Below are 13,170 nucleotides of genomic sequence, written 5' to 3'. Positions count from 1 at the left end.
TGGTGCAGTGGTTGGGAGTCTGCCTGCCGATGCAGGGGACATGGGTTCGTGCCCCGGTCCAGGAGGATCCCACATGCTGCGGGGCAGCTGGGCCTGTGAGCCATGGCCACTGGGCCTGTGCGTCCGGAGCCTGTGCTCCGCAATGGGAGAGGCCACAGCAGTGGGAAACCTGCGTACCGCAAAAAAAAAAAAAAGTTACAGATTTCCAGACCTTGTCTGTAGGTATTTTGATTCCATGAGTCTGGGTAAGCCCTAGAAATGTTCCTTTTAAAACCTTCTGCAGGGATGTGGACTCCCAGCTGTATTAGGTATTTCTACCATAGAAGACTTTTTGGTTTGTATAATAAAATTTTCCTACACACTTTCTTTCTTTTTTTTTTGGTTTATTTTTTATTGAGATGTAATTCTCATACCATCAAATTCATGTTTTGAAAGTGTATGATTAAATTTTTTTAGTATAGTCACAAGATTATGCCATCGCCTCTACTATCTAATTACAAAACATTTCATTGCCACCACCCACCCCAAATCCCTTCCCATTAGCAGTCACTCCTTACTTCTCTCTCCATTGTATGTCTATGCCATATTTCATTGTCATCTTATGGACATTTAGGTCGTTTCCACATTTGGACTGTTATGATAATGACTCAATGAACATTTGTGTAAAAGGTTTTGAGTGCATATGTGTTTTTATTTCTCTTGGGCAGGTACCTAGGAGTGGAATTAACGGGTCATGTGTTCCTCTACGTTTTATTTTTTGCAAACTGCCAAACTGTTTTTCAAAGCAGCTGCACCATTTTATATTCTTATGCTCTGTGTTAAATGGATTAGATTGAATCTAAATAGAAGCTAGGTTAAATAGTATGTTTGTATTGAATACTTAGGAGACAGAACTTTCTTTTGGCAGTTGATTTCTCAGTGACTTAACGTTTTAGAATCATATGACTTCAAGAATCATTACTGAAAGAATGTATTTTTTCTTATATGGGTATTTGGTATCATAAGTTACAGAGAAAGGGAATGTACATGTTTTTCCTCATCAGGTGATTAGTCTGAATTTTTAGTAGCTGACTGGTAGAATTAGGATCATATTTTTAAACTTTTTTAGCTTATTAAAGGAAATTTCATCATAAAAATGCCTTAGAACCCTTTGGGTAATATATCTTAAAGTCAAAAACAAAGTCTTAAAATCAAGACATGGCCTCATAATCATTTGTTTTGATTACTGTTTATTGAAATTTCTGAATTTATATGTAGAAAGATAGGGGAATGAGGCAGTTTTAATAGTAACTCACTATACTACTTTCACATTTGGGATTAGTGACGGTAGGCGCATCAGAGCTAAAAAATTTCAAATATTTTGCAAGCAACTCTCATTACAGAAAAAAGAAAAGCTTAGATTGACTAACGGGCTATTGGTTGCCTTAATAATTCCCTGGAACACGACTGTCATTAGTTGTAGTCATGCTGACAGTTGTTATCATTGTGCCTTTTACTACCATCTTTCCTTCCTTAGCCTTTGGATGTTTTGAAACAATTATCTCCAAATTATTTCCAAATTAATATACTATCACAGAAAATATCAAATATTTACTTTTCAGTTATTCTTTTAAAATTCTAGTTTAAAAAATTTATAGCTCTTCCTTCTTAAGCACGCTTTTTGTTCATACTTGGCTTAAAATGAACTTTACCAATACTTTCGTTTCCACTGACCACTTATAATAATAAAATGATTTATCTTTTAAAAAAATTCTTAACAGCAGCTCTGGTGTTTATTTGCATATTTCAGAATGGAAATTGGAGAACTGGAAGAGACAAGATGTCAATCAGGTATTCATTAAATTTAATCATGTTCAGATTTAATTTCGTCTATAAGAAGTTTAGACCAAAAAAGTCTGGAAAAAAAGTATATTAATAATGATAAAAGATTCTTCTAAAACATTTCAGTTACCAAGGGAAATCCTGTTAAATGAGAATATCTTAACCCCAAGTAATCTTCCTTTTGGCAAAATAAAAAAAGCAGCTGCAAATAAAAGTGAAAAGAGAAGATGCCCTCCCTCCAAATAACACTGGCTAATTAAAGAATTATTATGCAAATTAAAATTTGCATGCCTGTTACATTTCTGTGATTTCTTGTCATGGTTGCCTTGCTTAGTTGCTTTAAGCACAGATATAATAAAACCCCATTATGGGTTTCTCTCCTGTTAGTGTGTCAGTTACCACTTCTTTTTTATTAACACCCATTTTATCTTTAATTCTACCCAGAGTTTTTACAAATGCAATGGAGAAAAAGTGACAAGAGTATATAGATTACTCAGCTAGAAACCTTACATTATAGGAAAATGCGTGGCCAACCTAATCAAGTTAGACCAGTAACATTATCTGTAAATATGAAGCACAGATTTTTCTTGTTGAAGATATGCTGTGTAGACAGCCATCTTTACTATTTGTGGAAGGCATGGCATCGTTGGTATGCGGCCTCCAAGATGGTGGGAGTACCTTACTTCTCCAGGTCACCTCACAAGCTGACATTCCTTACTGTGGTGGATAAACCAAGGTCTAGGGTCTCATTTTCAGGCTTACGGTTATAGAAGCCTGTTCTTTCTCAGCATATTAAGAATGGTCTCTTCGCTCAGGATGGATGCTTATTATCCAAGTAAGTGACAACGTATAGAATCAGATAGCAGTCTATTACTTTGCAATAAAAATCACTGTCAAAGGGATAGGAATAAGTTGAAGTCCATAAAACAAGAACATGTTTTTAATATAGACTGGATCATAATCAAAAACTAAATATAGATTCAGCTATTGCTCTCTGAATACTGCTTCAGATCTACATTAGATGAGAATTCTTTATTCACTCCTTCTGCCAACAGTGTTGTGTGTCTGCAGTATGTTTAAACATCGTGCAAACATTAACATTAACATTAAAATATTGAAACATTAACACATTAACATTAAACTTTGTATAAGGGATATAATGGTGAATAAAAGCTGACACACTCCCTACCCTAGGAAGCTTATAGTTTAGGAATAAGATAAATTTTACTTTTATTTGTATTTATCATACAAACAAATGTAAAATTATAGCCGTGATAAGTACAACAAAAGAGGCCTGTGAAGCCATCAGAGTATAAAGCAGATATATCTCATAGGCTGTGTGGTCAGCAAAGGCTTCCCCAGAAATTGAGACTTGGGCTGCGATTGAAGAATGAGTAGCAGTTGCCAGGCCAAGGCAGGAGGAAGGGAGCTTTTCAGGCAAAGGAGCAGCATGTGCCCAGAGCTCTGGTAGAGGGTACGTGGCATTTTAAAGGATCTTGAAGAAATGGGTGTACAGAGTAACAGGCCGTGCTTTGATGTGAGGCAGAATAAGGTAGACACTGGACCACACAGGGCCTCATGGGCCCTATGGAGTTAATCCTAAAGCTTGAGGAAGCCTTTGAAATGTTCAAAGCCTGGGGAGTGACATGATCTGATTTTCTGTGAAAGGATTCCTCTGGCTGCAGCATGGAGACTAGATCAGAGGAGGCCAACGGTGGAAGGAGAGGAAGCGATTAGAGGAAGGAGAGGAAGCGATTAGGCGGCCAATGGGGTTTTCAGTGTTCTATGAGATGGTAAAGAGAGTCTAGATGGTAAAAAGTAAGACTGAGAGCCTGGGACCAAACTCCAGTTTTAAATAGGGGCTAGAGAAGGTATCTGGAAAGAAGCCACAGTGAGATTGGAGGCACTCAGTGGAGGGATGTTAAGGCCCAGGAGGGGGTGGTCTGCACAGCACTGCCAAGAGGTCACGTAATTATAATCATCACAACAGCATTTGTAGCCACCGGTTAGTGCAGGACTATTATGCGCCAGGTACTTTATAAGTTTAGTCTCATTTGATCCTGCCATAACTCTGTAAGGGAGAAACTTTTATTTCTTTTTTAACTGATAAGGAAACTGAAGCATTGGAGAGGTTAAATAACCTGCCCAAGGTCTCAGAGATCACAAGCAAGTGTTTGAAACTGAGCATTCTGACAGCCAAGTATTTTACTCCCTGAAAAATTGTATGGACTAATATAAAAGCAATCAATTAGTTGTAGAAAAATGGAGGTTATTAGCTCTTTAGGAAGAGCGGTCTACAGAATGATAAAGAGTCAAAACAAGTTAGAGTGGCCTGGGGAGTGATGGGGAGGTGAGGCCATGGAGACAGAAAGCATGAACAACTCTTCTGGGAAACTGGACTTGAAGGGAGCTCTCCAAAATGATATTTGAGGTCTTTTGTCCAAAGAGCCTCTTATCTGGTTTGTATCTTTTCTGGACTTCACTGGCTGGCAAACAAACCTCCTTCTGATACATACTGTCTTTAATTTATATATATATATTTATATTTCTTTAGTTAAAGTCTATTTTTGCTATTTATTTTCTAGTTAAAGCATCCTTCTCATAATACTCAAACACTGTTGCATAAAGTGGTCAAGTTTTTGGCATCTAGAATAAGTAACTTTTTATGTGTTTTACATTTGGGGCTCCTAGTGGTTTCTTGTCAAATTTAAGTTTTCATAAGTTCACATACCTCTAGCAAATGACATTTTTTAGAGATCAGTACCTACTATGTATTAAATAAATGTTTGAAGGTAATGGTTTATAATGAATATCAAGGTTATTTTTCAAACTACAGTGATATTAATTAGATTATTTACTTTCCTTGTTGATCTCTGTCAGCTTCTTAGATTTGAACTTCTTCTGTTTGTAGGCTGATGTTGCACCACTGATGGCTGCTCTTATTGGAGTTCCCTTCCCTCTTAATTCAGTGGTAAAGAATACAATTTTCTTATCAACTCTCAGAATTAAAAAAAATTATTGTACAGTAAAATTAACGTTTTGTGTGTTTCTGAATTATCTTTGATTACATTTAAAACTTTTTTCCTTTATATTTCTTTCTAAAGATGTAACACCTCATAATTATGTATGAAATACAACATGGAGCACAAGCCTAATAGCTTTTCTTAAAATTTTTTTATTTTCTAAAATGTAAATAGATTTATATCTTTGTATTTTAGTTACATGATGAAAATATATAAGTAATTTTTTATTGTAAGAAGCAGAAACTGAATCCATTTAAAGGAAATTTATTTAAAAGATATTGCTGGTTTGCTAAATCAAAGGGGTCCTCAAAGGCCAGACTGGGAAATGAACAGGAACCAAGAGTGCTCCAGAGACTCAGGAGAAAGAAGCTCACCGTGGTCCCATGGCAGGGCCAGTCTGCAAGGTCACTGACACTAGGGGAGAGTAGCATTACACCTGTTGTACTCTCTGTTCCTTGACTCTCAAGTGTCAAATTCCAGTGCTTACCATTTGAGTGGTCTGGCCTCAGTTATTTGTCTACCCTTCAGTGAGGGAAGGCTGGGGGGGCCTCATTAGAGACCTACTATGCTCTACCTGATATCTCAACATAGAATGGTAATGCTGTTAAAAATGGGAACTGGATGCTGAAAAGCTAAAAAACAAAATCCATTCCCATCAGCCATTCTTTCTAGCCCTTCAAATCAAACTTAAAAAACATAATGTCATCTACCTCAGAACTCTGATATGACCCCTATAGTCATAAGTGTGTGTGTATGTCTGTCACTGAAACCAACGTTTCACAAAACAATCCTTACCGTTACTATACATAGTAATATAGTCCTATTTTTCTTATTATTTCTTTTTTTTCTTTTTAAGTGAGCTGGCTGTGGCCCACCATAGTAATTTTGTGTGTGTGCAGAGCACCTTTAGTTCACTGCCTACCACATAGTAATCTTTAAATAAATGTTAGGTTTTATTGAACTTAATTCATCTCTTTTGCTTTATTTACTTTATTATATCTACTTTGTAAGAAAAAATAATAGAACATTTTTTATTTATGGTTTTTAAAAAGATTTTTTGTTTAATTATTCCAAGAATTTGTCCATATGTCATCTCTATTGCTTCCTTTGTAAGTCTGTTTTGTTTTATAAGAATATTTTGAGCTTTGTTAGTACTAATATTAAATCAGTGTCTATTATTTACAGGGAACCCTTCCTGTGGATATACTTAACAGCACTGATCTCTTCAAAGCAGAGAGCATGTTTACAAATGCAGTACAGATTCTTGAACAGTTCAAGGTAAAACAAGACCACACACAAAAATGGACGCTACTACAATTTTAAAATTGCATATATTAAGTGAAAATATTTGATTTTGCATTTCAAGAAATGATTTTCTATAATTTATTATCTTTAAATTTTGTGTGTTTAACTAATGTCCTAAAGTTTCACATATCTGAGGTGCAGGTTCCATGAATCAGTTTAAGGGTGTAGAATTACCTTTGAGGAGTGTCCCTAATTGTTAGAGTACCACATATGCTCATAAAGACTACAAACCAAGTCTTTATCAATGAAATTTGCCTTGTAGAAGTAGGATTAGAGATTGCAACATTTCTTGTCATTCCATGTATATTATTATATGCATTAAGAGCTTAAAGAGGTGACCTTTTAACTGAAACTTTCTGCTATTCTTTTTTGTTTTTGGCTGCGTTGGGTCTCCATTGCTGTGCGTGGGCTTTCTCCAGTTGCGGCGAGCAGGGGCTTTAGTAGTTGCAGCACGTGGGCTCAGTAGTTGTGGCATGCTGGCCCTAGAACACGCGGGCTTCAGTAGTTGCGGTGCATGGGCTCAGCAGTTACGGCGTGTGGGCTCTAGGGTACACGGGCTTCAGTAGTTGTGGCTCGCGGGCTCCGGAGCGCAGGCTCAGTAGTTGTGGTGCACGAGCTTAGTTGCTCCGCAGCATGTGGGATCCTCCTGGACCAGGGGTCGAACCCGCGTCCCCTGTACTGGCAGGTAGACTCTCAACTACTGCGCCACCAGGGAAGTCCCTTTCTGTTATTCTTAATAACAGAATATGTTAATGCTGCTCGGCTTATTTTGTTTCCTAAGAATTAAAGAAGTATAGTTTAATTACATTACAATATGTTATTTTGCAGGCTTGATATGCTTAATTCTCAGCTTATTGTAATGGTACAATAATATTAACATTTTCTTTAGATATTTATGAAATAATATAGCAACACAAAATTCCATTTATTTCTGTCCCTGAAGTACTATTTCAATGGATGTTTATATTTCAAAATGAAATTAATTTTTTTTCTCATTTATAATATAAAGTATTTTCATACTTGGTTCCCAGGTGAAAATGGCTCAGAAAAAAGAAGCTACTTTACCATTTTTGTTCACACCATTTAAGTAAGTCTCTTACATTTTTTTATTAACTTGTAGGAAATAATTTTTCACTGAGTTTGAAAGCTTGACAGGATAGATTAGGTACTTAGAAACATTGTCTTTTTTGGGTACGTTAGTGCAGTCTTCTAAATGAAAGCCTCTTCTCTTGTTTTATAAATAATGAACCAGATGCTATATACCTTTGAATGGCTGGTAGAGGAGATATAGGGGTGCAGAGAGATATAGGAAACATTAAGGAGATAAATTCAACAGGGCTTGACTGGGAAGGTGTGGGGCTCTTGGTTTGGTTGATTGGGAAGATGCTTGTGCCATTATGGCTTATAGAAAGAAAGAAGAGCTAGTATGAAAGGTAAGGATGAATTTACTGAGTTCAACTTAACATTTGAAGATACCAGTTAATTAGTTAAAAATAAGGACTTGAATCTCAAGATAGAGATGAGAATTGGTTATTAAGATTTTGGAGCCAACAGCATAAAGATGGTGGTGGAAAGTGTTAAACATGTAGGAGGCTCTGGGGAGAATATAAAAAGTGACAAGAAAAGGCCAATGAGACAATTCTGGGAAACACTGACAACTACTTGGGAAAAGAGAAGAGTTGATTTTGGTGGGCAGCAGATTTTGTCCCACATCCAGAAAGACGTACTTTCCTTGAATTGAGAATGGGGAGATTTGAGTCATAAATGTGGCTCTGCACCACCGACTCGGGCGGGTTTTCTCAGCCTCCTTGGACTTCGTTTGCAGTTAGTAGGGATTCACATTTAATTAGGAAGGATTTTGTTCTTGACCAAAATAAATAAAAACTGTTTGAAATATGGGTGGTAAGGATCTGATTGAATGACTTCATTGAAGTTATTTTTCATAACTTATATAGCACTAGTGTAGTATTCATAAACTAGAAACTATTGCCCTCTGAATCATGTAATCACATCATTCTCTATGGCAGCCTGCCTTTGTGTGTGTGTGTGTGTGTGTGTGTGTATAGGAGAGCAAAAACAAAGCAAAATTAAGATTTTGCAAGTTATGACATTAACAAGTTATGTTAATTATGACATTAACAAGTTAGTTATGAATTTGCAAGTCATGAAATTAATTATATTACATATGTCAAAGGTAGAATTATTTTTGAGGAGTGTCCCTAATTGTAGGATTATCACATATACTTATAAAGACTATGAGCCAAGTCTTTATCAATTAGAATTTGCCCTATATATCATTTAGATATCATATGCATCTGTTTATTTGTAATGTAGTGGTATAGTCAGACAGTAACAAAATAAACAAATAAATGAACAAGAAATATATTATCAATTTTTGATATGAAGAAAATACACAGGACATTGAAAGTAACTGAGAGTTACTTTAGATCAGCTACTTGAGAAAGACTGATCAGGGAAATGCTCTTCTGGAAGGGGTTCAAGTGCACATTGCCCACCTTCCTCCACTTGGCCCGGGAGCTGACCATGAACTTCCCCTGCTTTCATGCTCAACACCTGCCTGCGGAGCCACTGCTAGCTTTGTGTCACCAGGGGGCCCAACAGAACGGTTGATTCTCACCCACTGGCTCACCCACCCTGCCTGCAAACTTGTCTGGCTGAAAATCATCATTCGTTGAAAGCCTGCAGTATGACGAGAAAAGCCTTGGATAAAACAAAGAATTGACTCGTGAGGAAATAGATAACTGAAGGAATAGAAAAGAGCTTTAAAATATTAAAATCCTCAGAAATATCTGAGAAACTGTTGTATCCATAAATAAAAAAGCAGCACAAACTTTACAAAATGAGAAAAAAGTATAGGATGCATTTTTTTAAAAATGCAAAATGCAACTAAAAACCTACAGAATGATAAATTGTACAAGAATGGTCCAAATGGGAGGCAAATCCTCCAAATTAGAACAGCAAGTAGAACTCGAAAGAAGTGAAATGAATTTTAAGTAAAATATGCACGGAATGAGAAGCTGGAGGAAACACTGGAAGGTGTCATTTCTTCACTCCCCATACACTGGAAACTTAGGGGGAAAGGAAACATTTTAAATTGTACAATAAAAGCAGGCTTCAAATCTGAAGCAACCTAAGATGTGACATGATTTTGAGCAATTGTTGGGACTGTAAGAAAGATTTGAAGATTGGCATGTGGATCAAGACTTCAAAGAAATAGATGAGAAAATTTAATTATAGTATAAAACTTTGCTACTGAGTGAACAGCATTTAAGTAATCATAAATAATGTAAATATTGATTTTCAGCTTTTAGAGTCAAACCTTAGACAAAGCAAGGAAGGCTTAATAATGATTACAGAATAGAATGCAAATGTTACCAACTTCGGCAATGTACGAGGCTACAGGTTGGAAGGCAGAAATATAAATGGAATAATAGTGGTGCTATTGTCCTCATAAAAAAAAATGTGGAGATGATTCCAGCTATAGTTGAGAGAATAAGGTAGAGGTTTGGGTATTAGATTATTAAAGTGACCAACGTAGCCACCAGGAGGTAAAAATAGTAATATAACCATATTGAGGTGGGAGGAGACAGCAGGAACAGAGTCAGCGGGGAGTCAACAGCAAGGGTCTCAGGTTATCAAGTCAAGAAATAGTAATAGGGGCTTCCCTAGTGGTGCAGCGGTTAAGAATTCGCCCGCCAATGCCGGGGACACGGGTTCAAGCCCTGACCCAGGAAGATCCCACATGCCGCAGAGCAGCTAAGCCCGTGTGCCACAACTACTGAGCCAGCACTCTAGAGCCCGCGAGCCACATCTACTGAAGCCCTTGTGCCTAGAGCCCGTGCTCTGCAACAAGAGAAGCCACTGCAATGAGAAGCCCACGCACTGCAACGAAGAGTTGCTCCCACTCACCACAACTAGAGAAAGTCTGTGCACAGCAATGAAGACCTAATACAGCCAAAAATAAAAACAAATAAGTAAATAAATTTTTTAAAAAAGATATAGTAATAAAAGCATATTATTAAGAAAAATGAGGGTAACTACCAGAATAACTAAAATCAGACACGTAAAAGTTTTTATTTCTGGGTTGGGGAACTGAGAGCTGAGAAGGGTGGGGCAGGGACACATTGGTTGTCATTTTGCCCCTCTGTACTGTTTTTGATTTTAAAAAATTATATGTATATATTGCTTTGATAAAACATAATTTAAAAAGAAACAAAAAATAGGTAGTTCCCTAGTGGTCCAGTGGTTAGGACTTGGCACTTTCACTGACGTGGGCCTGGGCTCAATCTAAGATCCTGTAAGCCACACAGTGTGGCAAAAAAAACCCAAAAAACAAAACAAAACAGTATTCTAATCATTGGCATGAATCGAAATCATAAAAGTTATGGGCACAGATAAAAAAGAAATGTATTCTTCCATATAAATTTTAGAATCATCAACTTGAATTATGTGAAAAATTCTTTGGTTATTACACTATATTTAGGAAGCAATTTGGAGAGAATTGATGTTTTTACACTATTGAACTTTATTTATTTATTTATATCTTCTGTTATGTCCCTAAGTAAAATTTTATCTTTTCCCAACCAATATACATTTCTCATTATTTTATTCCTGGATATTTTATTTCTATTATGAGTAGTATCCTGTTTTCCCTGTTACATATGTTCAGTATACCAGGAAAAACAGTTATCATTTATCATCTGAGTACAATGGGCTCTTTATTTTTCTCTAATCCAATGAGTTTTTTTCATTTCTACACCATCTCTTTCCTTCCAGTCACCTTTATATATACACCTAAGATTAGCATTGTCCACTTAGAAACTATATCAACTGATTATTGGAACATAAACTTCATAAAGGATGAAAGAATGCTGTGGTCACACATCCTTTTTGTAAAACAGCTCAGGTTCTTGTTACAAATAATTGTTCAATGAAGTCCTTCCTTCTTGAATAAGTACCATATTTCCTTTTTCTTGTTAGAAATATATTGTTCACTCATCAGTTCTTAAATGTAAGAAAACTTATCTAGGATATTGACAGCTATCTAGGATATTCAGTCTTGAGATTTTACTTGTGTGATTAATTTCACCAGCATCGCTAGATTTAGGTTTAATAATATCTCTCTACCATTCTTCCATTGTCTTATTTAGTCTTTCCTAACATGAATAATTGGTGAATAATGTAATAGTTCCTAGGGTGATGAAATAGCAAATGTGTCAAGATAGAGGAGGAACAAGATTGCTAAGATCCTGTAACATATCTTAGACTTGTAAAAGGGTCCAATGGATCCATATGGTAATTGCATATCCTATTTTATCCTATTATTTAAAAAATAAGTAAATTTTACCTTTGATATTTTAAAGACCTCTAAGAAAGAATAAAAATCATGAAATATTCATTATGACTAATAGAACTGTTTAAAAAACCCTCAAAACTAAAATTGTGTCTAATGGACCCTGAGTCTATGCCAAGGAATGACCAGCAGGTGGAGCTACATGACTAGAAAAAGTATAGTTTGGCTACATTGAAAGTACCTTAAAAAGGAGGAAAAAACACTTTCTATTTGAAAAGTGTGTATAGAGACTAAAGTAAGATAAGAAAAACATTAAAAGGAAAAAATTCCATGAAATGAGAAAAGAACAAGAGAAGACTCTTAAGAGATATTTTAGAAAAAAATGAAAATGGGAAGGAGATATTGTACCTTGCCAATAGAAGCCAAAACATCTGTTATATTTTATTTAAAAATCACTATTTAAATTCAGGGAACTGAAATAAATTTTAACAGAATATTTTAATATTAATATTTTCTACTAAAATGACAAAAGATACTTTGATTCTTTTTAATATATTTATTTCTTTTAGTCTGATATGGATTAAAATTCTTCCCTTGGACCAAATTTTAAATATTTGTTTTAATGTGAATCTTTCTACCACTTCATCCATCTGATTTACTAATTATTTACTAAAAGTGTAATTTTCTGCCTCAAACCCGAAATTCTTCTTTTAAAAAAGTAACTTTGGGGACTTCCCTGGTAGCACAGTAGTTAAGAATCCTCCTGCCAATGCAGTGGACACAGGTTTGAGCCCTGGTTCTGGAAGATCCTACATGCCACAACTACTGAGCCTGCACTCCAGAGCATGCGAGCCATAACTATGGAAGCCCGCGCACCTAGAGCCCATGCTCTGCAGCAAGAGAAGCCACCACAATGAGAAGCCTGCGCACTGTAATGAAGAGTAGCCCCTGCTCGCCACAACTAGAGAAAGCCTGCGTGCATCAACAAAGACCTGACACAGCCAAAAATAAATAAATAAATTTTTTTTTTTAAAGTAACTTTTATACATCACATACCTATATTGGAAAATATTCATTTACTTTATTATGACATGAAAGATAAGATTCTACATCATTGGTCAGTCTAAAGGAGTACAAATTATTCTATAAATACTTTTTTTTCCTGCTTTTTCTGTCTTTGTCTTCTTGATATAGTTTTTCCTTTAAATAGATATTCTAAAAAGGAATGGAGTAGGTATCATTAGGGATCTCTAAAATATCATTTGTAAATGCAAATGAGATATCTTTGTAATAAAAATCTGAGTAAAGAATATATAATACTTCTAAGGGTAGCATTTTAAGGAGATTTCACCCTCCAAACACTAGTTCACCCTGAAAAAATGCTGAAAGTCTTGATAATTCTAAAACATGGTTTAGTTTCTTCTACAGTGTTCATATAACTATGGAAAAAAGATGAAACAATAGCAATCACAGCAAAGAAATGTGCACAATTAATATTTATTTCTCTTTTGCTTTTTAGTTAAGCTTAACATGTTGATAATAGATTCTTTTAAAACTTGATGTTTTCAATATAAAAGATTTTGTCAATAGAGGAAAAATTTTCATACAAATTACTATGTGGAAATGTTGCATTGCTATTATCATAAATATTACTTCTGCCAAATTCTCTCTCTTCTCCCTCTTTGTGATTCCAATTATGTGTGTATA

The 13,170-nt window shown here is 35.6% G+C and overlaps 1 protein-coding gene across 7 annotated transcripts in view; it reads left to right on the top strand.

Moving 5' to 3' along the window:
- Nucleotides 1-13,170, top strand: part of PIGN (phosphatidylinositol glycan anchor biosynthesis class N) — a 108,194-nt gene that overhangs the window by 22,342 nt on the left and 72,682 nt on the right. For all 7 annotated transcript variants that reach the window (XM_027118689.1, XM_027118683.1, XM_027118686.1 and 4 more), the window contains 4 exons: nt 1,790-1,830; nt 4,733-4,792; nt 6,030-6,122; nt 7,181-7,236. In XM_027118689.1, the coding sequence (XP_026974490.1) occupies nt 1,790-1,830; nt 4,733-4,792; nt 6,030-6,122; nt 7,181-7,236 (250 nt within the window). The remainder of the gene's footprint in view (nt 1-1,789; nt 1,831-4,732; nt 4,793-6,029; nt 6,123-7,180; nt 7,237-13,170) is intronic.

Source organism: Aethalodelphis obliquidens, unplaced genomic scaffold, assembly GCF_003676395.1.
Source record: "Aethalodelphis obliquidens isolate GAN/ISIS:26980383/991018 unplaced genomic scaffold, ASM367639v1 scaffold19, whole genome shotgun sequence".
Taxonomy (NCBI): Eukaryota; Metazoa; Chordata; class Mammalia; order Artiodactyla; family Delphinidae; genus Aethalodelphis; species Aethalodelphis obliquidens.
The sequence above is the reverse complement of the archived record's forward strand: the minus strand, read 5'-3'. Positions and strand labels throughout refer to the sequence as shown.